Source organism: Orcinus orca, chromosome 2 (genome assembly GCF_937001465.1).
Source record: "Orcinus orca chromosome 2, mOrcOrc1.1, whole genome shotgun sequence".
NCBI classification, from domain to species: domain Eukaryota; kingdom Metazoa; phylum Chordata; class Mammalia; order Artiodactyla; family Delphinidae; genus Orcinus; species Orcinus orca.
In genome coordinates this window covers 56,689,079-56,716,755 of record NC_064560.1, presented here as the reverse complement: position 1 = coordinate 56,716,755, position 27,677 = coordinate 56,689,079, and the positions used below count along the sequence as shown (strand labels likewise).

Here is a 27,677-nt window from a genome sequence, read left to right as displayed (position 1 = left end):
TACTTATCTGGCCCTTTAAGAAAACATTTACCAAACTACAGGAAGGTTATCACCTCACACCAGTTAGAATGGGCATCATCAGAAAATCTACAAACAACAAATGCTGGAGAGGGTGTGGAGAAAAGGGAACCCTCTTGCACTATTGGTGGGAATGTAAATTGATAGAGCCACTATGGAGAACAGTATGGAGGTTCCTTAAAAAACTAAAAATAGAACTACCATATGATCCAGCAATCCCACTACTGGGCATATACCCAGAGAAAACCATAATTCAAAAAGACACATGCACCCTAATGTTCACTGCAGCACTATTTACAATAGCCAAGTCATGGAAGCAACCTAAATGCCCGTCAACAGACGAATGGATAAAGAGGACGTGGTACATATATACAATGGAATATTACTCGGCCATAAAAAGGAACGAAATTGGGTCACTTGTGGAGACGTGGATGGATCTAGAGACTGTCATACAGAGTGAAGTTAAGTCAAAGACAAATACAAATATTATATATTAACACATATATGTGGAACCTAGAAAAATGGTACAGATGAACCGGTTTGCAGGGCAGAAACAGAGACACAGATGTAGAGAACAAACCTATGGATACCAAGGCGGGGGAAGTGGCTGGGGTGGGATGAATTGGGAGATTGGAACTGACATATATACACCACTATGTATAAAATAGATAACTAATAAGAACCTGCTGTATAAAAAATAAGATTCAAAAAAAGAAAACATCTGCCAGCCAAACTCCCTAAAGCAATGAAATTCTATTTTACTAGTTTCTGATTTTTTTTTTAATTTATTTATTCTATTTTTTATTTTTGGCTGCGTCGTGTCTTCGTTGCTGCGCGCGGGCTTTCTCTAGTTGAGGCGAGCGAGGCCTACCCTCCATTGTGGTGCGCGGGCTTCTCATTGCTGTGGCTTCTCATTGCGGAGCACAGGGCTCTAGGCACGCAGGCTTCAGTAGTTGTGGTGCATGGGCCTAGTTGCTCCGTAGCACGTGGGATCTTCGCAGACCAGGGATCAAACCCGTGTCCCCTGCATTGGCAGGCGTATTCTTAACCACTGCGCCACCAGGGAAGCCCCTGATGGTATTGTTTTAAAGTACACGTTTCAGATAATTTATTTAGAAATAATGTTTGAAATGTCTTTGGGTATACTTCAAAGATATGTATATTCTTACTTATTATCTGTGTTTCCTCGAGATTTCTTGTAATTTGCATAATCCTCTAGAATGGAATCCACATTCTTCTTGGCAGGAAGATAAAAGAGCTATGAAAACAAAAATACACTTGAATACTAATATCTTCTTTTTCAAAGGAAAAGTATACTGGAAAAGCTTTAACGCAATAAGAGATGACCTAATAGTATTACAAAATAGAAAAGGGCACTGTTCAGCACTTAAAGCATGGCTAATATGATTAACTAAAAATTTAGTTTTATTTAATTTCAATAGCCAAAAGTGGCTAGTGGTTCCCATACTGGACAGCACAGCTCTGAAGACTCAATCTGTTGGACACATTACACTATTACTATATATGGAATACACTTGCACATAAATTTACCTCTGTGATATTATCAAGTCATCATGTATTATACAGTATTATGTGCCAGATCCTGTCTGAAGCACTTACCTGAATATTCTCTTCATCCTCACATCAATACTATGAGGTTGGGACCCATTATTCCACTAAATGTAAACACTAAAACACAAAAAGGCCGGGTAACTTGCCCCAACTCAGTAAGTGGTAAAACTCAGCTAAACTTAGCAGTTTAGCTCCAGAGGCAAATCAAGAATCAAACGAAGTCCACATTACTGTACAGTATATGACTGATGTCTATGAAGTTTCGTAATCCTCACACAGTCCCTACTTCTCCCCTACCCCTGCTTGTGCTATTTTAGAAATTGGTTCTTTTGTCCTGTAGAGTGCCTCATTCTGGACTTTGATGACTACCCTTGTGATGTTACATACATACCTCATAATGTCCCTATCTCCTGTACACAAGTAATTAGACCTAGGATCTTGTCAGATTCAGGTTCTTTTTAGAGGTCACAAATACCATGCAGCCAGTATTGTGTGCTTCCTATTACATTCCATTAGCAGCAACATATGAGACAATATCCCATTTTCAATGATAGTTAAGACAGGAAACAACATGCTTGCTTTTATGGATTTTCAAAATAATGTGTTCCTGCCCTAGCAACTGCCAACAATGAGTTATCTTGACCTTTAAAAAAAAAAACATTATAAACTCATGGACTTTGATATATGTACTTCGTTTTAATCCCAAGTCCTTTCTGATGATCAAATTATTCTGTCCCTGAATTAAAAAATACTCATCATACTTTCAATATTCAAGTCTATAAGCTTTTCCTTTAGAAAAAAATTTTTTACACTAGCAAGAACATATCACATAGATTACAATCTGTGTAGCTTTCAAGTTACCTGTTTTTGCCGGGTAATTAAGTCCCAGTCATCAACAAGCCATGGTTTTAGTTCTTCAGGAATCTTTACTTTAACTTCAACTCTGTTCATGAATGTTTCCTCCTAAACAGAAAAAAAGGAAGAGTATTAAACATCTGTCCTTTCTTGCTGCATAACAGCTCCAAGTGTTTTCTAAAGGCTTTTCTGAACCTTTAGAGCCTCTGGGTATAATCATTTACTCAAATGGACTGCTGGAATTGTCATTTCAAAACTGATAAGTGGAAAGATCATATAGCTAACTCCTGGGAGGAAAGAATCTTATCTTGATAGTCCATTCAATGTCTTTTCATGTGAAAGCAAATATTCTTTAGCAAATTTCCTTTTCCTCTATAAATGACCACTCCAACTTGATGCATTTTAACTTAGTATTTTCAAATTTACTGATTTTGAATAGGCATACCTCCAAAGACTAGCCCAAACATGACTATCTTAAAGTTACATCTTTAATACAGAATATTAAATGTACTATCTTCTAATCTGTCTTCAATAACTTTCTAAAAATACCTGATTTTTAGAACATACCACTGTTTTAACCTCAGCTTCAGAAATGTAAACGACATTGGTTAAAGTTTTAAAACCCCTATTTTCAAAATCATAACTTTGGAAATTATAAACATACTAAATTAGAAACGAGACACTGTATTCACTTATGTAAGAATCCTACACTATTGTACCCACACACACATGCAGAACTGACAGGCTTTCCTGGCACTTTTTGTGGCTTTACTAAATCATCTTGGGACACACTAAACCATTTAATGTGACCTAGCTAAGTCTATTCAGTCTAATACCAAAGAAATATTTAGTGGTGTACGTGACCACAGAGCTTCACAATGAACACCTGATGATGAATTGGGGGTAAAATCTAGCAGGAACATATCTAGTGCTACAAGTGAAATAAAGATGTATACAAATATATCCTTCATCCAAAAAAGGGAAGTATTTTCACTTCAGTAGTTAACCATGTTAGCAATGCTTTTGAGACACTCAAAGTTCTATGACTTTTACTGTGTTGTAAAATGACAAGATTAAAAATTCTAACATGCTATATATTCATAAACTTAAGGAAAAACTCACATTTTCAACAGTAGGATCTACGCGGGCCCTTTTCTTGCGAGGAGGCTGAGGTGTCTCACTGGTACTGCCACCATCTCCATTTCCAGGTGCTATAAAAATTTGGGGGTCAGGAAGGGGTATTTTTAGCTTAATAAATGAGAAACTCTGTTAAGGAAACTAGTTTCATGACATACCCTCTTTTGACTTTTCCATTACATTGATTTTACTTAAATCTACATTAAAGAATCATATTCCTACCAAAAATATAACTTTTATAAACCGCTCTACCAAACATCTAGTACAAAGCGACATTTAATAATATTACCATCTTACATTTATTTTTAAAATGTTATTGTCTCAGGATCAGTCATTAAGTAACATGAAAATAATAAACGCTTACAGGCTTCTCCATGGTAGAAAGAGTATGAGTTCTCTACTACTATGTACCTAACTCTGTAACATTGCTGTGACTCATATTTGAGACCATCAACATAAGCTTACTCTAAAACTTCATAACTTTAAAAATTTAACAGTGAATTCAAAATGCAAATGTTATAAAAGGCAAAATAATTTAAACAAAGTTAATATTCTTACTTTTCTGTTTGTTCTTTTTTGTTTTCCTGAAAGGAGGGAAGAAAAAGAGGAAAGATAAATAATTATTGCTAGTAAAATTGCCTCTGTTTAAATTCCTTTTACCAGGTTAAGTTCATAGAGAAATACTACTGCCTTGTTTGCTAAGATCAGGCAGCGATCTTATTTCCTGCATATTCTCATTCACTACTCAGACACAAGGACTTTTACTGATAGTTGGCTAAATCTATATCTCCCTCCACATACTAGAAAACCAAACCAAAACCACATCAGGAAACTTCCTTCCAGGGTTATGTTATTCGTTTGTAAGTTTATAGCATGTTAAGTGATAAAAATATACTTCGTGATAATATTATTAGTTCCACAAACACAAAAAAAAGCTCCAAAGGTTAAAATATTTTCTCCCAATTACTTTAGTACAGCATAATTTGATTTTAGATTTGTATGTTTCAGACCAATCCATTACTCCACTCTCACTGGTCCAAATTCTTTCACTTTATTTCGTCTCAACTATATTCCTTCCACTACCACACCAAACACTGTTCTCCCATTCGTAGAACAAAGCTAATGTCTTGGTTATCATCTCTAACAGCAACTTAACTCATGTTTATTTATATACACACTAACAAAGAGTAAATTACTAACTTTGATTTTATACATAATTATTTCTGTAATACAAGGAAAACAGTTTACAAACCCACAATTATAGATTCTGCCTGGAGGGACCATAAAAGAACACCTGAATATTTTTACTTTTCTACAGCTTTAATACTTACGAATGTTAACGACCTGTATTTATTTAATTTAGAGCTTGGGGTTCATTTGATGACTCAAAATTAACTTATGTTGGTTATAAACACAAAAATCTGGCCATCTGATATTACAGGTTTTTCCCTCCTTCTCTAAGGTTAACTTCTGTAACACTAATATTTGTTGGACAGTATTTCTGAGTCAGATTAAACCATGAACTTTTACATGTCAAGAATATGTGCAGACCAAGAGAAGCCAAGAGCCCTTACACTCCTTTCTTACCCAGTCTATACCAAAGAATTAAAGAAAAAATACTGACAACTGAGCTCAACTCTAAAGATCTATAAACTATACTTCAATGAATACCAGTGGTGTAAAAACTCTTGCTTCAACCTTCTTGCTTGTATTAATTAAACATGCAAGCTACTTTCTCAAAGTACGCCAACGGATTTCATACAATAAATAAACTGCTGGTGTTGTCTGACTTCCTATTTCTAAGCCTCAGGACTAAATGTTATAATCAAAATATGAACTGTTAGATTCAACGTACCTGAAAGAATAACAAGCCCAAAGTCATTCTTGAGAAAAGTCATTCCACTAAATAATGAACAACCAAAGTATGCTTGGAAGCCAAAGCACTAACAAAATTCACGTATATTCACTATTAGTTTATAAAGAATAAGCGCCCAACCTTAAGGACCTAGATGTCAACAAAGTAAAGGTAAATCTGGTTCTCATATTTTCCAACCAGATGCATACATGTTTATGTATATTCAGAGAAAGCTACAGAACAATTACCAAACACTAAAGATGGTGTAAGGTATAAAACTAAACATTAAATATTAAAAATTGTATCAAAATCTCAAATCAAAATGAAAGAATTAAAAAAAAATAAATCTCCAGGTTTAATTACTCAGTATTTTTATTTTAAAATAGATCTTCTATTCTACCAGGGCAAAGCAATACTTAAAATTACATGATGCCTTCCTAAGTACTCAGATTACAATCTTATCAAAGTGTCAACGTTCCCATTAAAAGGAAGACTCCTTGAGAAAAAGACTCACCCAAAAAGGTTAAAACCCCAAATATTTCAAAATGCATCATTACCTTCATTACTATCACCTAATTTTTAGGTAGTAAAGTCAGACTAGTTAGGTCTAAAAGCAACAGAATATAATCTCAAGGAAAACATACTTCTCTTAAATCATATTTTAGAGCACGTTACTTTTGATCCTTTGAAAAGAAGCACATGACGGACCACTCATTAAACCTATCTGTTCTTAAAATATTCAAGTGGCAAGAAACAATGATCTTTTAATAAAAGTTATGATTCTTTATTTTCTTTTATTAAGCTACCATTCCCACACTGGCTTTCAGGTACATAAACTTATTACACCAATGTGTGTATGCATATGACTTGCACACATAGGCTTATTACCAAGATGTTCTAAATCTTAAGCGTTAACAAGGAATGGTTTTCTTTTTCTTGGGGGTTGAGAGGAGGGGGGATGATTTGAAACCTTAACATCTCACAGTTACCATGGGTTTCAAAAGGGGAATTAAAACTAATACACATATTTAGCACTACTGAAAAAGCCAATCTATCCTCCAATCTCAAAATTTGTGTCCTGATAATTCAACACTATACTTGTAAAAGAAAACACATTATATATATACATATTTAATATAACTTAAAAGAAGCATTGTAAGGGACTTCCCTGGTGGTCCAGCTGTTAAAACTTCACACTTCCACTGCAGGGGGCGCGGGTTTCATCCCTGGTTAGGGTACTAAGATCCTACATGCCGCCTGGTGCAGTAAGTAAATACGTAAGTAACTAAATAAATAAATAAATAAATTTTAAAAGAAGGAGGGTTGTGAATGTACTTAATGCCACCCAATTGTACACTTAAAAGAGTTAAGTGGTAAATTTTCACGTTATGTATATTTTACTACATAAAGGATCCTTTACTAAATAAAGGAAAGGTGGGGGGAGAAAAACTGCTAAGGACTCAGTATGTAATTAAGGAATCAGTATGTAATTAACAGGTATTTTCAGCAACCCAACACCAAGGGGATTCTCATTGGCATTTTTCCAATCACAACAATGTTCCAGTTTTCATTTTCAATAAACCCTAACAGAAGACAATGTGTGTCAAGTATGAGTTTCACAAACAGTATGTAAAATTAAAACAAAGATAGAGCTTCTTACACTTCAACATTTTTCTGTTGCAGACCAGAAGTCTTCTTTCCAGGGGCAGCCCCTCTCATCTTCCCCTCTGCATACTGCTCCCTTCAAAAATAATTTCAATAAAATCATCTTAAAATGAATATTTATGTGGAAAAATAAATTGATCACCTGATTCCATTCTGAAATTTATATTCAAATTGAAGTCCCGAGCCTATACATATTGTGGTACAAAGTTTTTATTTAACGAGTTCAACAGAGAGATAATGTATTTACAAAAATCAATTCAAGAAAGGAAGAACAGTAAAAAGGCCTAAGATTCGGCTCTTCTATACTTACGAAAATTAAAATAAATGTAAAAAGTGACAATAGATTCTCATATAACTGAAAATTCCATTTGTTTTAAAATTCACCAATCCCAATGTTTTTTTTAATCTGATCCCATTTTATCATTTCCATTTTCTTAATATTTCAGTTTTGAAATTAAAACAATTACTCTATAGACCACACTGTCTTTCAGGGTTCCTTTTCTCAATGTGCTTTCAGAGGTGAATAACAATGGGGAACCCCCACTTCCTTTCTTATTCCTCCCCCACCAAGTGTACCTTCCAAACAGCCCAGGAGATAAGACCGTAACAATGAGTATGCAACTTCAGAAATTTCCAACAACATCCTGCTCTATTTTCTACCTACCTCTAAGGACAGACTCCAGAAATGATATGTATGCTACTTCCTTTCCCCAGGAGAAGCTTTTCTGATCACTTGAAGTCAAAGTCATAACACAGCAGCTGACACGTCCCAAGGATCATTTTAAAGGCAGGCAGCCAACATGACTTCCATTGTGGATTTCATTTCCAAAAATTAACTTACAGGCATTTCTCCTCATATTCATGTTGCAAAACAAACTTACTGATTGGCTTTTTGAAGTTCTCGTTGTTTCTGCAAATTGGTGTCCACGTATTTGAGTACTCTGCTTTCTGGAACCCATTCATCCCAACTGAAAAAGAGAAAAGTTAAAATATCATTCAAAACTATTTCATTATTACTCAGACTGTCCTCCCACTATGTTTTTTTAGAAATACAAGAGGCAAGACTTTAGACTTCTCTGAACTAATTTGACGAACTGGCATTACAAGTTCATTCTCAACTAAAGTGAAAATCTGTTCTGTAAAAAGGCAGTAAAGGGACTTCCCTCGTGGTCCAGTAGTTAAGAAACCACCTTCCAATGGAGGGGATGCAGGTTCTATCCCTGGTCAGGGAACTAAGATCCCACATGCCACGCAGCAACTAAGTCTGCACACCAGAACCACTGAGACGTGCGCCACAACTAGAGAGCCCGCATGCTGCAACTACAGAGCCCACGCACCACAACTAGAGAAGCCCGCATGCCACAATGAAAGATCCCATGTGCCACAACTAAGACCCAGTGCAGCCAAAGAATAAATAAATAAAAGTTTTTTAAAGGCAATAAACATATTCTCAGACGCAACATTCCAAATCTAAACTGCGAGTCCAAAAAGAGATTATTCAAATTGTTTTTTTAAATGGCATAAAAGCATGGCATTTAACATAAGAGCCCCTAAGCAACTATCCTTACAGAATAAAGGTACCTAAAAGAACTTTAATTCCAAAAAAACCATGAGGCACAGGAATCCATAATAAGCTGACTTCTTAAAGAACTAAAACTAACTGGCTGGTTGCCTGGGATACAGAACTACAGAACTCTCTGTGCCTTAGTTTCACCCGTAAAATGAGGATAATAGTACCTATCTCGTAGGATTGTTATGAGAATTAAATAATACATATAAAACACTTGAGAGTTTGACATAAAAAATAAACACTCAAGGTCTGTCAGAAACATATTAGGAGGTCTACAATACGGAATACCATCTAGATCAGCTCAGCTAAGACTGTAAATTGAAGTGTTACAATGGTTATCACTCACTCACAAACGAATACACCAACTTTCGAGGCAAAACCATTCTTGGTGTTCTAAACATCAAAAGATAGAACCAACCACTCTCTTAAAATATCTAGTTGCTAAGGCCTTCTGGCACTTAGAAAAGCTCCTTCAAAACAAGATCTTTTTTTTAAATTTTATTTTATTGATGTATAGTTGATTTACAATGCTGTGTTCACTTCTACTATACAGCAAAGTGATCCAGTAATACGTATATTTACATTCCTTTCTTATTCTTTTCCATTATAGTTTATCAGAGGACACTGAATATAGTTCCCTGTGCCATAGTAGGACCTTGTTGTTCAGAACAGGATTTCTGATGTGGCTTTTTTTCCAAAGGGGAAAACAAAGATAAGGTATTTCTTAGGGAATGCTGAACTTTTTGTGCAAATTTTTTCCTCCTGCTGAGGAGCTCCTTTAGTGACACAAAGAGATGTATCCTCAAAGTCTTTTATTTAATAATTTCCCACCTTTGACCTCTCATGTAAGACAGCCAAAAGAAGAATAAAAAATAAAAAGCAATCCTCAACATGATCTCCTAGAGAAAACTTCAAAACATGCATTTACCTAGAGGTCAGGAGGGGGTGGTGTACTGAGGGAGCTCCTTCAGGAACAGGAAAAAGTGCTACAATATCCTCACGTGTCTTCAAAGTTTTTTCAGAGCGCCTGGGCCTCACAGCACTTCTGATACAGACAGCATAGTACAAAGTAATCTCAGTAACTAGGTGTAGAATTTAGCTTAAGCTTTAAGATTTATTTACAAATATAATACTTAAATGTCTGTGTCAACAAATTCCAATAAGGTTTTTGAGAATTTAGAAATATCTTACTATCTATTGTGCTTTTGAAAAGTATACATTTACTGAAGTTTAAGAAAATTCCAGTTTGGAGATTGAGCTTTTGTGGTATGCTTTTCTGAAAGTACAGTATCCTATGAACTGTACTCAAAATGAGGATCTGATTCTTATACCTGTTCCAATTCTCTCTAAATTAAAGGGAGCTAGCAAATTTTTATTTACCACAAAGTTCTATTTTAGAACCTTGCAAATTCCTTCCCCCGATATAAAATGCATCTAAATAAGGACCTTGATCTAAAAACCAATTCCTGAGTTTCCTTCACATGTCAGGAGCTGAAAACCCTTGCTGAACCACATGAAAATGAAATGACAACATCTTTTGCTCTGAAGAACACCACTACTAGGGTAGTAACTGAAGGCCAAATATCCAGAAATTTTTACATATAGCTCAAGCATAAAAGAATCTCAGAATTTTCTAAAGGTAGCTTGTCATTAATTCCCAAAGTTACAATGATCCATGGCACTACTTACACAGCACTAAATAAAAACATAACATACTTGCTGGGTATTTGAGCAACTCCTCCTCCTTTCTGTATGGATTTAAAGGCTTCTCTAAATACTTACTAAAGATCAAAAATTTCAAAATTCCTTATATTCATCTATACACCAAAACAACTACAAAAAACACATCCTTGTTAATATTCCTCAATGTCTACAAAGATATAAAGATCTCCAATATTTAGTGCTATTTTTTCCTTAATTCTTTTTACAAGGAGTAATATATAAAATGAGACAAACAAAAAACCAAAAAAACTGTGTACCCTATCATTTATTTGTTACTAGATAACGTAACAAAGGAAACAAAGGTTTATTTTCAAGCAACACTATCAGAAAATGCAAGCATTTTATGTATTTCCACAATTTCTTATAAGCTACAAATGCCACTTAAAACCCAGTCTTCACACTGTACATACCTACATGTAATTTTATAGAAAATATTATACATGAAAGAATTAAGCACAAAAGCTGTCTTCACTCTATTAAGATGAAATCCTAAAACAGTTACAGTGTACACGGGGATGGGGTCAGATCTATTCCATGAATTTGCTATTTGCTTTTCTTTAATTTCCTGGATAGACTTCCCATACATGATATGCATAAATAAGATATTCTATTTCCTATAGAGAACTGAGATTCTCTTCATATCTTGATATACTCTCAACTTTACCTGACGTTAACAGAATATTGACATATAACATATTAAGTCTAGTAAAAGACTGCAATACAGTTTTAAACACTTCATTTTTTTAACAGGGAAGAAAAAGCCATAAACTACACTGGGATCCAGAAGATAAACTTTCCTGGATATTACCCTCAATTTAGCATTAATCCTGAAATCCCATTTAAAATCATAGACATTTACTTCTATTAAGACCAAAGGAGGGACTTCCCTGGTGGCGCAGTGGTTAACAATCCGCCTGCCAATGCAGGGAACACGGGTTCGAGCCCTGGTCCGGGAAGGTCCCGAATGCCGCTGAGCAATTGGATCCGTGCGCCGCAACTACTGAAGCCTGCACGCCTGGAGCGCGTGCTCTGCGGCAGGAGGGGCCACTGCAGTGGGAGGCCCGTGCACCACAATGAAGAGTGGCCCCCGCTCACCACAACTAGGGAAGGCCCGTGCACAGCAACAAAGACCCAGCACAGCCAAAGATTAATAAATAAAATAAATTTAAAAAAAAAAAGAAAAAGACCAAAGGATTAAAAGCCCACAGGGTCACTCTGAGTTACTGTATTACCAACATATTATTATTATAAATATTTTAATTATCATTAACTGGAAAAAATCATTTGTTGAATGCACTTTTACACCTTTTACATCTCTACCTTTCTACAATTATACTAATGGAAAAAAATGTAAGGGTCTGGTATTTCTTCTTAGCTAAAACCATTTTGTGATAAAATTTTCTAACTAATAAATAAAACTAACTGGGTTGGTCACCTGGCTATGGGACTGTATGAAAGACGACCAAAGTCACAGAGTCAGTAAATGTCAAGGAGAAAAGCTCCTTCCAAAGCAAGAGTATTCATCAAATCAGATGGCAGTGCTCACTTGGAGAGCTACCAGAGTATGGCTACCAGAGTATGGCTAAGGTGACACAAAGCTTTAAAATCTGCTAGAAAACAACTCCTCAAGCACTACACTTTCTGGCAGTACTATTTTTGAAGCACAAAACACCATTAGTAAAATTAAAATCCTCTCATAGTAAAAATTATACGCTACTCAATTACAAGCACCAAAAATGAATTAAATTATCAAATGTGATATTTATGGGCCCCAAGAAGAAGGACCCATCACTGACAAAGAGCTCCAATGGCTAAACATTCTAGAATGTGTTCAATCTATAACCACTGTCCACTCCCAGCAACATCAATATCACTTCTAAAAAAGAAAAAAAAGTTTTAACTCTTTGGGGTGCAAAATTAGGTTCTGTAACTAAATTTCTGTACCTCTGTTAGGTCATATGCCAAAAAGTGAACCACACAAATTCACTTTGTTAGCATTTAATTATGCTTCTAAAGTTCAAAACATGAGCTGGTTAATACTTCCAAATCAGGCAATCTTTTTCCTCCTCCCCCCGCTTCTAGGTAGAAAAAGCCAACTAGCTTTGAGTATAACTGCTTGAAATACCATATGTAATCACTAAGTTTGTGTTAAGGCAAAAAACTCAAGCTGTCTTAAAATGTACCAAAACCAGAAAATAGTTGGGCTAATTATTATTAGACATTATACCGGAACACAAGAAATACTCCAAGAATGTAAAATAAAATGGCTGTAGGGGACTTCCCTGGCGGTCCAGTAGTTAAGACTCCAAGCTTCCAGTGCAGGCGGCGTGGGTTTGATCCCTGGTCAGGGAACTAAGCTAAGATCCCACATGCTGCGCAGTGCAGCAAAAAAAAAAAAAAAAAGGCTGTATACCCTAATTTCTATTCTATTTTCATCACACTGCAAATGGTTCACCTTTGCCTCAACATGTATTTACATTAAAACTGCAAAAATTAAGAAGCATATGCTTGTTATCAGTCTACGACACAAAGCTACCTTGTTAATTATAAATAAAACATTGCTTTTGAAGATCTAATACTCACTTTTTATTCCAACCACTGTAATGTATAAAGTATTTCACTTGTTTATCCTTTATGGCAACCTTTACACACTGAAATAAAAAAGAAAAAGTTCACTTAGAAATACTGAAGGAAATAAAAAAGACTACCTGGATAATTTTCAAGTGACCAATCTTTCAAAGACAAACTCTACACTTAAACTCTCTGGTGGCCAAAATGAACATAATAAGATGCAACTCTTTAAAAGAACATTATTTAAACTTTCAGACTACTTAGGTATTCAGTTATAAAACTGCCGAACAGTCTTAAAATTTGTTGGAGTCAGTCCAACAAATCTGAAGAACCATAAGCACAAAAGGTCCCCCTAAAACCTTAAATCACTGGGCTAGATAAGCTATCCAAGAACAGCTAATGAAAACAGTATTTGTGCTTTCTCAAAGTCCAACTAGCCAAAAGCTACATTTATTTCAAAAATAAATTCAGCTGAAGAATTATTAAATTCTTTTAAAGAATTAAAAAAATTTTGAATAATTTGAATCATTAAAAAATTTCATTAGTTTACACAAGGCAATAGCTGTTCTGCTGCAGATTATCAGCAACTAGCAAAGTGAGAGATGAAAAACATCTTGTGTTCTTCTTAAAAGCAGCCAAACAAATTGGATCCAATCATTAGAAGTCATTAACTATGAAAAAGTGAGGGCTGTCTGGATTTAAGTTTTTATCAGATGCAAATCAAGAGAACCACAATAGTTTAAGCTATTTCAATCACCATTTAAAATTGTTCACTGGAGTGTTTCTGCTGCCAGAGCAGAAAAATCTGCCAGTCCAGTAGTTTGTCAGAAGTTGATACAACAAAAAAAAACTTGGACTCAGAATATATTATAAGCTGCAGCGGTATTACACCATTAAGATATACGTGCACACACAAAAAGTTCTTGACCATCTCCATGAATCCAGTTTCAGCCATTTAAGAACTTTAAAAACATACATCCACTATGTATTCAAAATAAGTAAAAAGTAGTGAAAATGGTTAGTCACACTGACACTTTAGTCTTATTTTCAGAGACATATTCACCTAGAACATACATTGAAATTGCCTTTAAATATTATACTGTTCAGCATACTGTTCATTTTTTAAAACCTACCACTGTAAAAGAAGTTGACACACCTTAAATATTTGTGCTAAAAAAGTTACCAGAAACAAAATACTAAGAACACCTTTGACTTCGTAATGCATCATCCCACTTACCTTTGGCTAAATGGAAAATCAGTTTTTATTACCTGAGCACAACACTGATACAGAGAAAAGGGAAAGGGAACCCCCCCGGAACCCCCCCACAATTCAGACTTTGCCAAACAATCCAACAAGTTAAATGTACTCATCTTAAATGTTAGTTTTTACCTTTAATGTAACTACTCAGTGCTTACTCAGCACATTATATTTGCAAATAAAGTTAACTTTGGCAGTATTTTCTCACAAGTCATTAACTACAAAATGCTATTTTGCTCCCATTAATAGTCAATATTCTATCTTTCCCCTCAAATGCTCTTTCCAACTACTGGACCTTTAGCAGCTCAGTAAGATGAATGGCAAGACAGCAATGCTTTATAAGACCCACTAAGAAAACAAACACATCCATAAAGAGAAGATGAGGAACTATGAATCTATGAAAATCTATGAAAAAGGTAGCTCTCACTAAAGCTACCAACCATTGAAAACTGGTATTATCCAACCAGTAATTTCAGCCAACTTTTCAAGAGAAAACAAGTTTAATACCTTTGCTTCATAAAGAAGAGGCCCATGGAAGCACAGCACTCTCTCACCTGTAAAAGTAAAAAAGACAAAAAAAAAAGTACTGGGTTAGTTGTGATTTATCTTCATATGTAAGAATATGCACATCTGGTTGTGATGGAGAGCCGTCACACCTGTACCATGGTACTCCTCAAAAGAGTAGGCAAGTGGGTAAGGCAATGCATCCATCAACGCTTCAGATCAAACTTCAATACAACAAAAACACCTTAGCAACTGATGTAAACAACAAAAAGTAATCAGGATATCAATCTATTAAAATCATCAAATCATCTATCACCTGCTAAACAAATTAAATCTACTGTAGCTATCTACTGGCAGAATTGGTTTATTTTTCAATGTACTGATACATATGGTGTTTAAAGACATCTTAAGTTTAGGACCTTATGCTCTACCTATTCCTTCTCTGCTTCCAACCATCTTAAACTGATTAAACTAAGAAAAACAATCTGTGCATAAAAATTTCAATGTGCATCAGATACAGCTGTTTTTTAAAAAAAGAGGTCCCACTATGTTCATGCCTTCAGTGTGTTCAATGATGTTCTGGGTGTTGGGCTGCTTCAATGGGAAAAAGTAAAAAAAAAAAAAAAAAGAAAGAAAGAAAAAAACCCAGACAATTCTAAACTTTGGAACTACACTCTGTGTTGCAGCTACCATTAAGACTTGCAAGACTAAATAAAATGTTAGGGACTGGAATAAGATCTGGAAGACACCCCTGCTAATCAGACAAATCAGGCAGGCAATTCCTGGCAGTACCTTAAAATATCATTTGATTGTAGAAGAAATAGACTTCTCACATTATTTTCGGTCCACTTGATTTCAACAGGCCCAGAGGTAACAAAAATGCCAACAGAGTCAGCTCTTTCAGCTCTAAAATTAAATTAAAATAGCCTACTAGCTCATTTCTGAAAAGACTACAGGGCAGTATAGGTGACACTGACATGTAACCAAACAGTTTTGCACAATTTACTGGATTTCCTATTTTAACTATCTTCATAAGCAGTAAGAAGAGTGACTGATGAGCTACTTGGGAAGGTCACAGGGAAGGGCCCATGCTGAGGAAAGCAACTGGTACCAAAGCATAGAAGAAACATGACAAATTCTTGTGCAGTGGTCCACTCTGAGGAACCACTGCCTGAGGCTACTAGGCCTATGCAGAAAAAGTGGAGACTAGAAACAAGGAGACCAAAGACTTCTCCCAACTGTCAGGGATAAGAACAGAAAATAGGTATGAATCAAAAGCAGTGAGGAGGACAGCTAAGCCAAAGTAGAAACACTTTAAACTGACTTCCAGCATGGTGGGAGCATTAATGAGAAAAGGAAATGGGGGGAGAGGTTTCTGATCAATTTTGGAGTAAGTTACAGTGCCTACAGGACATCCAAACTGGAGCCATCTGCTAAGCAGTTGAGTACATGTGTCTGGAGGGCAAGAGAAAGCTAGGCTGGAGCCACTGCTGAATACGGTGGATAAGAATGAGACCATGGGGATATAGATAAGGTATAGGGCCTAAAGAGCAGCGCCAAAGATCAGACCTGTGTACCCAAATTTAACACTCCAGGTACTCTCTAAAGGCACCCTGAAAATGGCCTCACTCCCCTCTCCCTCCTTTTGGCGGCTGCCTCCAAAGACAATTGCACTGAGGCTAAGACCCTTTGACCTCCATTCTAGCTACCTGGCCCTAATATCCTGTTGAAAAAATATACAGTAAGTTGAAGAGCATGACCCAGGATAACAAATGCCTATTTTTTTCATGGAAGTGTTAACTGGGGACTGTTAATTGGGTTAAGGAGCAAACCACAGTCTCAGGTATTTTCTTTAAATCTTTCTTCACTCTTAATCCTTTCTAGTATCAAACTACAAAGGTAATTTTGCCCAATGCTCTAAAATTCCAAGGGTGACGCGATTCCAATTCCCCATCCTGCCACTCGTTTGCTTACTGGGAACATTACTCAAATTCCAGCATCAGTCAGTCTCCTAACAAGCTAAAAGTCCTCCCCCAGACAATGGGCTAGTTGCCCAATAGCTTTCTTTACCTTATGCTTTAACATTTCAAGTGGAAGACCAAGTCGAGTGCCAAACAGTCACTGTGCTTAAAAACTGCTTATAACATGTTGCACCATTATTAAATAAAAACTTCCAAGTTTAAAAGAACCATTTAGAAAAAAAACTGTTTCTGATCATTCGTATTTCCACCATTACAGAAGCTCAATTCTTCTGCAGTGTTATAATTCTGTGAGTTCCAACAGAATATTCGTTTTTCCTTACAAGATATTCTCTGAAAATGTCTTATAAATAATTATAATTTCTTAAAGATGGTTACAACTTTGACACAAGAGTAGAAAACATGTCTGGAAAGTGGTGGTAATGGTAAGTGCAGAGACTCTTGGGTAGCTTTCAAAACCTTACAGATACACTAGTTCATACTCTTCTCTAATTCACCACTATAGCAGCACATGGATTCTCCTTCGCTGTTATCACTCTTACCATCCCTCTAGTTTAGAACTAAAGCACTTCCTCCAGTAAGCCAACCTTAACTGTCGCACACCTGGGTGATCTTCCTTTCATATCCTACAGTGGGGATTAATTTTTTGTGCCATGGATCCTTCACAGTCTGGTTAAGCCTTTGGGCCTATTCCCAGAATTTTTCTACAAACACGTAAAACAGTATTACAAAAGAAACCAACTGTATTGAAATAGTTACCAAAACATTTAAAATATCACGTTCTATGGTTTTATATGAGCTTCTTAATGGATATAAGCATTTAGCCACTGATCCAATTACTACCACAACTCTGAAATAATAACGAGCATACATTTCGTCTCAATGTATCTCCCACCACTGTAATGCTGGGACATGAAAACATCCAGTTAATACTACTGCGGTTTTTTGTTTCTTTGTTTGCTTTGCTTGTTTTGTGGGGGAGGGGTTCTAACATTCACAACTGAAAAATACTAAATTTTAGTTAGACAATAGAAACCAACACTTTTTCCCGTTCAAGTTCACGGATCTTCTGAATTATAAACACTGACCCTAGATTAAGAATCCCTGCTCCAAAATATCTGGTTAAAAAAAAAAAAAAAAGGCAATCCATAGAAGGTAGTCACACAGCTTCTCAGCGTGAGAGAAAGCAGGTATTAAGAGTCAGTCACAGCAGACACACGCTTAGAAACATCTTAAATATTCCACAGAGTTACAATATACTTGGGTTTTGTGTAAACGACTAATGCACATTAAAGTTTGAAAATCGCTACAACAATTTTTTGCAGACGTCTCGTCATCTACGGTAACTAACACATCCATAATAATGAAAGGGAATTTTAAAGTGTTCTTGCTTGCCTCACAGAATTTTACTTCCATTTTAGTTTACTCCTAAACCTCCACTTTAATATAAATGATTGGATACGTTAATTGTGGAAATTAAAGAGCTGTCTTCTTCGACGGTTGAAATCAGATTCTACCGTCGGCCAAGATATGTCGATCAAAGACAATAAAAACTCAACTTTCAAATCAGTTAACCAAATATTGCTGCAATTAGTCAAACAACTGCTGTACTTAAAAGATAACAGCAAGGCAATGGGACTTCTAGGTGGAAACATAATACCGCGTTCAGGTAGCTTTTATTTATTGCTTTACAAGCAACCGCACAGCAAGAGCGCAGTCACATCCCCATAGGATCTTGGCACTCGGCTTTTCGGTAAGCAAAGAGACGCCTACCGGCAACACAAAGCCGACCCAGACGCTCGCGCTTTTTCTCTCCAGTTCCCACCCACCTCCCTGGGGTAAGCATCGGGGAACCGGTTCCCGCGCGGGAGCGGGCGAAAAAGGGGGCGCTGTATCTGCCCTAAAGCGGCGTCGGCGGCCGAGAGCCGGGGACCCAGGCGCCGGCGGCCATGATGGCGCGGCCATCTTGCAGCAGCCATTTTACAACGCAGTTCTCCCGCCCCGAGACGCGAAGCCCACCCCCCCAGCCGCAGCCCGGCGGCTCCACCGAGCGCGACCACCTCCGGACTCGAGGCCCCCCGAGAGCGCCAGGCGTTGGCCGCCCACGCGGCCGGGGTGCTCCGCGCCGGCGCCCGAAACCGCCGCCGCTGACTCCCCTCCCCCACGCCACATCACTTCCCCTGACGGCCGCCATGGCGCTCCAGTCGCCTCCCTACAATAGGCTACTTTCTCCGCGCCCTCTTCCTCAGAACAAACACTGCACTAAGGCTTTGCCACGCGGCAATGGCTCCCTCTGCCACTCTAACGCCTGCCTAACGCTTTCGCTTCACAAGGTATTTTCTCCTCATGACGCACCGAAATAACCCGCCGCAATGCGCTTTCCCCGCACAAAGCCCTGTCCGCCGCCTCCTCTGGGCGCAGCCCTTGCCACCCCCGGCCCCCAAGCCTCAACCACCCCGAGCCCGCCTCCCTCTCCTGCGCCGATAGATGCCTATTCCCCAGGAGCTTAGACTCACCCTCCTGGAATTTAGGCTTCGGGTCCTGCTTCGGCGCCATTTATAAGTGATTCGCCGCCGCCGCCGCCTCCTCCTTCTCCCACCACCCCCGACTACCGCCCCCTACTCTCTACCCCACCCAACTGCGCGTCAGACGCGCCGTCAGCCACCGCCAACTCTACATCCTGGGCCCGATTTGCCAGCGGTCGCAGACCTCACAGCATCGCGACCCGCGCAGCCGCCGTTCCAGCCAACGGCTGCCCTCCGCGCACGCGCCCCTGCGCCCGCGCCGCCCCGGGGCACGCCGGGATTGGTAGTTCCCGGGCGCTTGAGGCGCCGCGGTGTGGGGGAGGGGTGGCGGCCTCTTCCCACCCCCTACCCCAGGACCGCCTGGGGTTTTTAAAGCCGGGATTTGATTTTGCTTGTTTGTTGGAGCGAGGGCAAGGGAAGGCAGTGCCTCACTTTAAGAATGGGAGAGGCCCAGTTGCGGAGGCCTACGGGCAGTACAGGGCCACAATGATGTGGGCTTTGAAATGGCCTGAGAGAAAAGGCTGCTTCCTGAAGCCTACTTTCAGTAGCATCTCGAGTAGTTTCCGCCTAGAAAAGTTTCACGGCCAGCAATCTGGCCAGAAGTGGGGTAGGCAGTGGAGTCCGCGTCTAGAAGTTTCGTTGTTTAGCAAGCTCACTGACAGTTTATTTGGTGGGACTGACGGCCATCTGTCGGGTCCTGCACCTCCCCTTCTCCAGCCTGGGTCCTGCGGAAATGAGGACGGAGAGAGAGACACTAGGCAGGCTGTGGGGGCGAGCTCTGGCTTTTTGGGGTGATGTACTTAATGCCCGCCGCCCAAAGAGGCTACCGTGAATAATACCAAGTAATACCCACGCTGGGGTTCTGCACCTGTCCTATGTGTGCACTTTTTGGTCACCTGATGTCTTTGAACTGTTACTGAGTACACACACGGTTTAAACGAATTTCCTCGTGTCGTTCCCCTGTTCAAAAAGTCTGTAGTTTGCTCACCTGCAAAATGGGGAGAATAAGACCACCTTTCCATCGGTGTCCTGTGAGACTTGCATGGAAAGGCTCAGTGCAGCGCTGAACAGTGAATCGACGCTCAGCAAACGTTAAGGATGATCAATCCCAAGGTCCTTAGCTTGGCATTTGAAGTCCTTCCACAAACAGTCCCCCACCGTCCTCCAGGCTTTGTGCTTGTCTCCATGCCTTTTCTAAACCCTCCCCTGAGCATGCTATGCACCCCATGAATTCCAGACCCCTCTCCATTTATCTGACTCCAGTTTCTCCTTCAGTCTTGCCTGAACACAAGCCCTTCTTTGACCACAGAAACCCACAAAGAACCCTCACTCCATTTGTCTGCACAGCATCTGGTCTGTTCCACTCCTTAGAATATCAAAGAAAGGGGCAAGGGCCTCTTTGTGACCCCATCACCACACCAAAACTCTGAAGTATACTTCTTTTAACGTTTTGAATACAGAATATTTTAAAATAATTCAAAATTCAATAATTCAAAATAATTTTAATATAAAACTGAAGATAGTGAGACTTCTCTGGCTGTCCAGTGGTTAAGACTCCAGTTGGATCTGTGGTCGGGGGAACTGAGATCCTGCATGCTGTGCAGTGCAGAAAAAAAAAAGAAAGAAAACAAAAACAAACAAAAGAAATTGGACTGCTTGGCTAATCTCTCTATGCTCTTTCCTTATCTGCAAAATGTACCTCATTGGCTTATTCTGAGGATAAGGATCAGATAGTGTGCATGAAGCTTTAACAACAACAACAAAAAAAGTGAAGATAGTGAGAAGTCCCTTTCCCACTTCAGTCCCTCATCTGCTCCTTCCCCCACAAAGGTACTACTATTGTAAGTTGTTTGAGTATCCTTGCAGTTTCTTTATCCTAGCACCCTCATTGTGTTCTTTCTCCATTTATATTAAAGTTAATTTTTTTGCCTTTATGTTTTAATTGTGCAAGTAATATCTGAATATTTGAGTTGTACATGATGCAACAATTCAGAGGTATAAAATACAGGGCAAAACTTGAGGAATCCTTCTGTTTTCCCTCATTTACTTCCCCATCATTTTGCATGGACATTTTTGTATGCTCCCTAATTGTTTTTCCTTTTACCATAAATGGACTGTATATATTGTTGTGTCTTCTTTTTTTACTTCATAATATGGCTTAGAGGTCACTCCAATTACTTATGTGTCTATCTCACTTTTTTTTTTTTTCTGTTTTTGTTTTTGTTTTTGTTTTTGTTTTGCGGTACACGGGCCTCTCACTGTTGTGGCCTCTCCCGTTGTGGAGCACAGGCTCCGGACGCGCAGGCTCAGCGGCCATGGCTCACGGGCCCAGCCGCTCCGCGGCATGTGGGATCTTCCCAGACCGGGGCACGAACCCATGTCCCCCGCATCGGCAGGCGGACTCCCAACCACTGCGCCACCAGGGAAGCCCTCACATTTTAATTGTTCGTGACATACTTAAGTATAAATAGACCACATTTACCTAACCTTGATTCTTGCTGGACATTTAGGTTGCTTTCAGTTTTTCATACTGTTAGAAACGTATGTCTTTCAAACTAAACCTTCGTGCCCATTGTTTTTATTTTTTTAGGCCCCTAGATGTAGAATTACTGATTCAAAGACTGTGGGCATTTTAAACTTATTAAAGGCTTCATCAACTTAGATTTCAACCAACAATTAAAGAGAGGGCCTGTTTTCCCGTATCCACGACAAACATGGTATTATCAGTCTCTAAAAACTTGTTTTAATATAAGAGGAAGTCATGTTGTGCAAAGGAAGCCAGACACCAAAGACAATACACTTTAACGATGGTGTCAGAAGTCAAGATAGTGGTTTGCTGGGGTAGAAGGGGGAATTGGCTGGAAAGGGGCATTAGGGAACTTCAGGGTGCTGGAAATGTTCTATAACCTTAATCTGGTGTGGTTACATGGGTGCTTACAAATGTAAAAATTCATCAAGTTGTATACTTATGAGTAATACACTTCACCATACCTATATTATACCATAAAAAAATCTTTAAAAATCACCTTATTTTACATTTTATGAAAACTTCAAACATAGAAAAATAGAAAGAATATATTACATATCATCTCGATTCAACAATTGTAAATATTTTCCCATATTTGCCTTATAATACATATATATGTGTGTGTATTGTGTGTGTGTGTATGTGAAGACATCAGGACCTATTATGCCTGATTTCTTCTGTATGTACTTCCGAAATAGAAAGTCATTCTCCTACATACCACAATACCATTATCACACCCAACACAATTAACAATAATTCCCTAAAATCATATAATTCCCATTTCACATTTCCTCACTTGTTCCTAAAATATTTTTATGTTTGTTTGCTTGTTGATTGTTTTTTCAAAATAGGATCCATTAAATGACAATGTATTGCATTTGGTTGTTAAATTTCTTTAGTCTTTTAAAATCTAGACAGGCAGTTCTTGAGGTAGGAGTCCATGGATACAATCAAAGGGTCCATGAACTTGGATGAGAAAAAAAATTACATCTTTAGTTTCATCAAATTCAAAGTGAAATTTAGCATTTCCTTTCATTATAAATGAAGGTAGCAAACCTTGAAAATATCAGCAGCACCTGTGGTTTTGTGGCAATAAAAATAAGATGTTTTCATATCACTTTAGTTCTTGCATATATCTTAGAGATATTATTTACAGTCATTACTTTGAAATTACTGTAGTTATTAGACCTGTTGCTAGATCTTATTTAATGTATTAAAAATGAAGCATGGGGACTTCCCTGGTGGCACAGTGGTTAAGAATCTGCCTGCCAATGCAGGGGACACACGTTCGGGCCCTGGTCCAGGAAGATCCCACATGCCGCGGAGCAACTAACCCTGTGCGCCACAACTACTGAGCCTGCGCTCTAGAGCCTGCGAGCCACAACTACTGAACCCATGTGCCACAACTACTGAAGCCTGCACGCCTAGAGCCTGTGCGCCACAATAAGAGAAGCGACCGCAATGAGAAGCCCACGCACTGCAACGAAGAGTAGCCCCCACTCGCCACAACTAGAGAAAGCCTGCACACAGCAATGAAGACCCAATGCAGCCATAAATAAATAAATAAATTTATTTTTTTAAAAATGAAGCATGTACATGACCATAGTATATCTGAAAGTTTTTTGGTTTTGTTTTTGTTTTTTGCAGTACACGGGCCTCTCACTGGTGTGGCCTCTCCCGTTGCGGAGCACAGGCTCCAGACGCGCAGGCTCAGCAGCCATGGCTCACGGGCCCAGCCGCTCCGAGGCACGTGGGATCTTCCCGGACCGGGGCACGAACCCGTGTCCCCTGCATCAGCAGGCGGACTCTCAACCACTGCGCCACCAGGGAAGCCCTATTTTAAGGTATTTTGATAACTGTATTTCAATATAATTGTTTTCCTTTATAATTCTATATTGTTGTTTTTTATTTTATACACTTAAAAACATTCTGGAAAAACAGTTCATTGGCTTCACTGGACTGCCACAGGAGTGGGAGGGGAGCCCTTGGCACAGAACAGGCCACCCACACACATACCCTTTATTGTTAGTGGTGGTAGTATTCGTTCGCTACATTTGCTTTTTGAAAACCCTGATTCTTTTGAATCTTTGACATTCTGCATTTGTCTGATTGTTTACTTGTGGTATTACTTAACTCATTTCTCTATATTTCCTATAAACTTAAGTTACATCTAAAGACTTGGTTAGATCTAAGTTGAATGTTTTTGACAAGAATATTTTATAGGTGATGCTCTGCACTTCTCACTGCATCACATCAGGAGGCACATGATGTCTGGTTGTCTCATTAGTGATGCTAAATTTGATCACTGGGCTAAGGAGGTTAAGATACTTTGGGATTTTGCATAATCAAACAGTATTTAAATTTATGGAAACTTAAAACTATATACAAAAGCAAAGTGAATTGTACAGTGAATCATGGTGTGTACTCAACACTCAGCCTCCATAGTTACTAACATATGGCCAGTCTTGTGTCTTTGGTACCCAATTATTCCTCCCCCACCAAAATACATACACACAAATTCCAAATATCATGTCTATTTCATTTCTAAACAAGTGAGTACATATCTCTGAAAGATAAGGGCATTTTAAAAACACTGTACCATTATTACATTTAAAAATAAATAATTCCGTAGTATCTTCAAGTATTGAGTCAGTGTTCAGATTCCCTGAGTTGTCTCATATAATCTCATGATTGTATTGTGTTATGTCGCAGTGTAATCTTATGATTGGTTGATTCTAATCAGGATCCAAACACGGTCCCTGCATTTCATTTGATTGAGTTCACTCTGTCTCTCTCTTTTTTGCCATTTACTTGTTGAAGAAACTGGACCACTGAGAATTAGCACACTTTCTTAAAATGATTTATTAATAGAATAGTTGAATATAAAGTCTCCAAATATGAGTTCCATGGGAGAATAAAATGTGTTTAACTTAGTATATCTTTGAATATATTCTTTTAGTACAAATAGTAATAAGTCAGTAGCCAACATAATAAGTCACCAGCCAACAATAAGAAGAAAATATAGTTCGAGATTGCGCTAATTTCTAAATGTTACGTCTGAAGGAGCTGTAATCATAATGTCCTCACTTGAGCTGAATTTACGTCCACATGTAAACAAACCATTGCTTTTCCTACAGCTTCAGAAATGAAAGGAAATGAAAATGATGACAACACTTAACATAAGTAGGAAAGGAAAGGAAGATGATGACAACACTTAATATAGGTATACTAAAATAAATTTAAAATCAAAATCACCTCCAATAGAACACTGATTGCATTAGTTTCCTGGGGCTACCATAACAAAATACCACAAAATGGGTGGCTTAAACAACAAATGTAGAAGTCCAAGATCAAGCTTTTTGTAGGGTTGGTTCTTTCTGAGGGCCCTAAGGGAGAATCTGTTCTAGGATTTTCCCCTAGTTTTTGGTTGTTTGCTGGCCATCTTTAGCATTCCTTGGCTTATAAACTCATCAGCCCAATGTCTGCCTTCGTTTCACATGGCATTCTCCCATGTGTCTAAATGTACATTTCTGGGTGCATGCCTATGTCCATAGTTCCCTCTTTTATAAAGACACCAGTCATGTTGGATTAAGCGTGCATTCTACTCTGATATGACCTCATCTTAATTAATTACATCTGCAACAACACTACTTCCAAATAAGGTCACATTCTGAATTACTAGGGGTTAAGACTTCAACATATGAATATCAGGGAGTCGTAAATTCAACCCATAACACTGATCTTCAACTTAAAATGGATGTATATTTAAAAGTAAATGTATCTTCATTGACTTCTCATCAATTTACCAGTTTGCTTTTTCTCTGACAGAGTTTGCCTTTTGAAAAATTCTACTTCGCCTCCCATCACCTAGAGATTAGGTATTCCTTTGTAATAACAGCAGTATTTAGAGAATCTTCATTTTCGATTGCGAAATTTTCCATGTGTTTCTTCCAAAGTCTGAAATTGTATCTTGAACTGATGGTAATAACATATAGTAATTTGGAGAATGTTTGAGAATTGCTGGGAATGACGGAAAATATTTAAGACAAGGAAAGAATTTGCAGCTGTGAACATAAAAGCAAAGTTTTGCCCTAAGAAATTGAGTTTATTTAGGAAAACATATGAAGGAAAAGATAATCCCTTGCTTTGAGATATGGGGTTTTTTTAATTGCAGTATAGTTGATTTACAATGTTGTGTTAATTTCTGCTGTACAGCAAAGTGATTCAGTTATACATACATATATATACATTCTTTTTTATATTATTTTCCATTATGATTTATCACAGGATATTGAATGAGATATGTTTTGAGACTCCAAAATTGCTGCAGGAAATATGTTCAATCTGGATCACTAACTTAGGAAAAAAAGGATTAAGAAAGCCCTGTGTCTGTTCACAATAGCTACCTGATTAGCTAATCACTAAAACAATCTTACAGTGGTTTAAACAGCCCATAATAATCACTAGCCCTTCCCAAGGGCACAAAGTAAATTAATTTACTTAGAGGAATTCAAGGATATGAAATTAATGTGTATAGTGTGAATCAGAGCTGATCTCCGAACTAATTTTCAGTATCGCAGAGCATAAAGTTAAAATTACACAGTTCAAACATTTTAACAGAGATCACTTCAGCAATATGTATGAACTCTACAATTTCATTAATTTTTCATGTCTTCTATTGATATATCCTAACCTTTGGCATTCCACTGCCCTTCAAATAGACCACTCAGTAACAGATATTTTTCTACACAGATAACCTTTAACTGTGTAATTATAATATGAAATTGTTTTCTAGTTTTATTGTTCCCTTTTTTAACTTGTTCAATCTTAGTAGTTTTTAAAGTGTTGAATTGTTTGAAAATACGAAACTCCAGATTGAAGTCAGTTATGTGTTGAATTGCTTGAAAACTAAGGTTCTCTGAATTGAGGTTAATTATTACAGGTGATGTGAAGAGCTGCCACCCAATGGTGGCTCAAACCCAGGACCTTGAGATTAAAAGCCCCATGCTCTACAGACTAAGCTAGCTGGGCAGTCAAACATGATCCTTTTTCTAGGTCTTTTCAAATAATAAGATTATTTAAACTTGTTCCAAGACATATTTTGCATTTAATTTTTTTCTCATAATTTTTGGGGAAAGTTTTTTGCTATTCTCAAAACTGTGTTTCACTTCTGATTCTGTGCACAAAAACTCTTTCTGTTTAATAGTGTCAATGGCCCTGTAGAGGTCAAGCGGTAAAGCAGGCTGATGCCGGCGACCCCACACTCCAGCCGGGGGAAAGGCAGTGGGCTTGGGGTGCCTCCCGTGTACCCCGAGACCCCCGCTGGCAGAGCGCGCTCCCCCTTCTACAGAAGATCCGAATCCAAAGCGCAGCTGTAGAGCTGGCTGGCCTCCCGCGGCCCCCGCGTGACTTGGAGGTTTCTGGCATTTTTCAGTGACACGACGGTGGTTGAACCAATCCATGCCCCATTGTTCACATAATAGAAGATCATTAAAAAGCTAACGCAGTCTCAGAAATTAATTGAATTAATTACGGCGTTTGCTCACACACAGAACTAAAAGGTAAAGACATTTATCCCATAGTCTGATAGCACATCTGCGTGGGAAGGGACCATTATTTCAAACCTTTCCCCACCAAAACAAAAAAAATTAAAGATTTATTCTGCTTTTCTAGTAGGAACTGTAGTTCCCAGTAACCAGAGTCCCAGGTGATGAGGGAGCGCTCTACTTTATAGGGTGGGGGAAAAAAATGTAGGATTAGAAAAAGCATAAATCGGCAAACCATTATAAACGAGGGTTATCCGGGGACTTCCCTGGTGGTCCAGTGGTTAAGATTCTGCACTTCCGCTGCAGGTTCCAGCCCTGGTGGGGGAACTAAGATCCCGCATGCCACGTGGCATGGCCAAAAATAAGAAAAGAA

The 27,677-nt window shown here is 38.2% G+C and overlaps 1 protein-coding gene across 3 annotated transcripts in view; it reads right to left on the bottom strand.

Moving 5' to 3' along the window:
- Positions 1-19,423, bottom strand: part of MORF4L1 (mortality factor 4 like 1) — a 35,127-nt gene extending 15,704 nt beyond the window's left edge. The window contains exons 1-10 of one of the 3 annotated variants that reach the window (XM_033402987.2): positions 19,223-19,400; positions 14,731-14,777; positions 12,978-13,045; positions 9,601-9,717; positions 7,984-8,070; positions 7,098-7,178; positions 4,141-4,166; positions 3,568-3,656; positions 2,452-2,553; positions 1,188-1,276 (exon numbers count right to left, since the gene is read on the bottom strand). In XM_033402987.2, coding sequence (XP_033258878.1) covers positions 1,188-1,276; positions 2,452-2,553; positions 3,568-3,656; positions 4,141-4,166; positions 7,098-7,178; positions 7,984-8,070; positions 9,601-9,717; positions 12,978-13,045; positions 14,731-14,777; positions 19,223-19,262 — 746 coding nt within the window. In that variant the 5' untranslated portion in view covers positions 19,263-19,400. Of the gene's footprint in view, positions 1-1,187; positions 1,277-2,451; positions 2,554-3,567; positions 3,657-4,140; positions 4,167-7,097; positions 7,179-7,983; positions 8,071-9,600; positions 9,718-12,977; positions 13,046-14,730; positions 14,778-19,222 lie in introns of all 3 variants that reach the window. The other 2 variants (XM_033402988.2, XM_004278346.4) reach the window with 2 other exon arrangements.
- Positions 19,424-27,677: the final 8,254 nt, after the last annotated feature.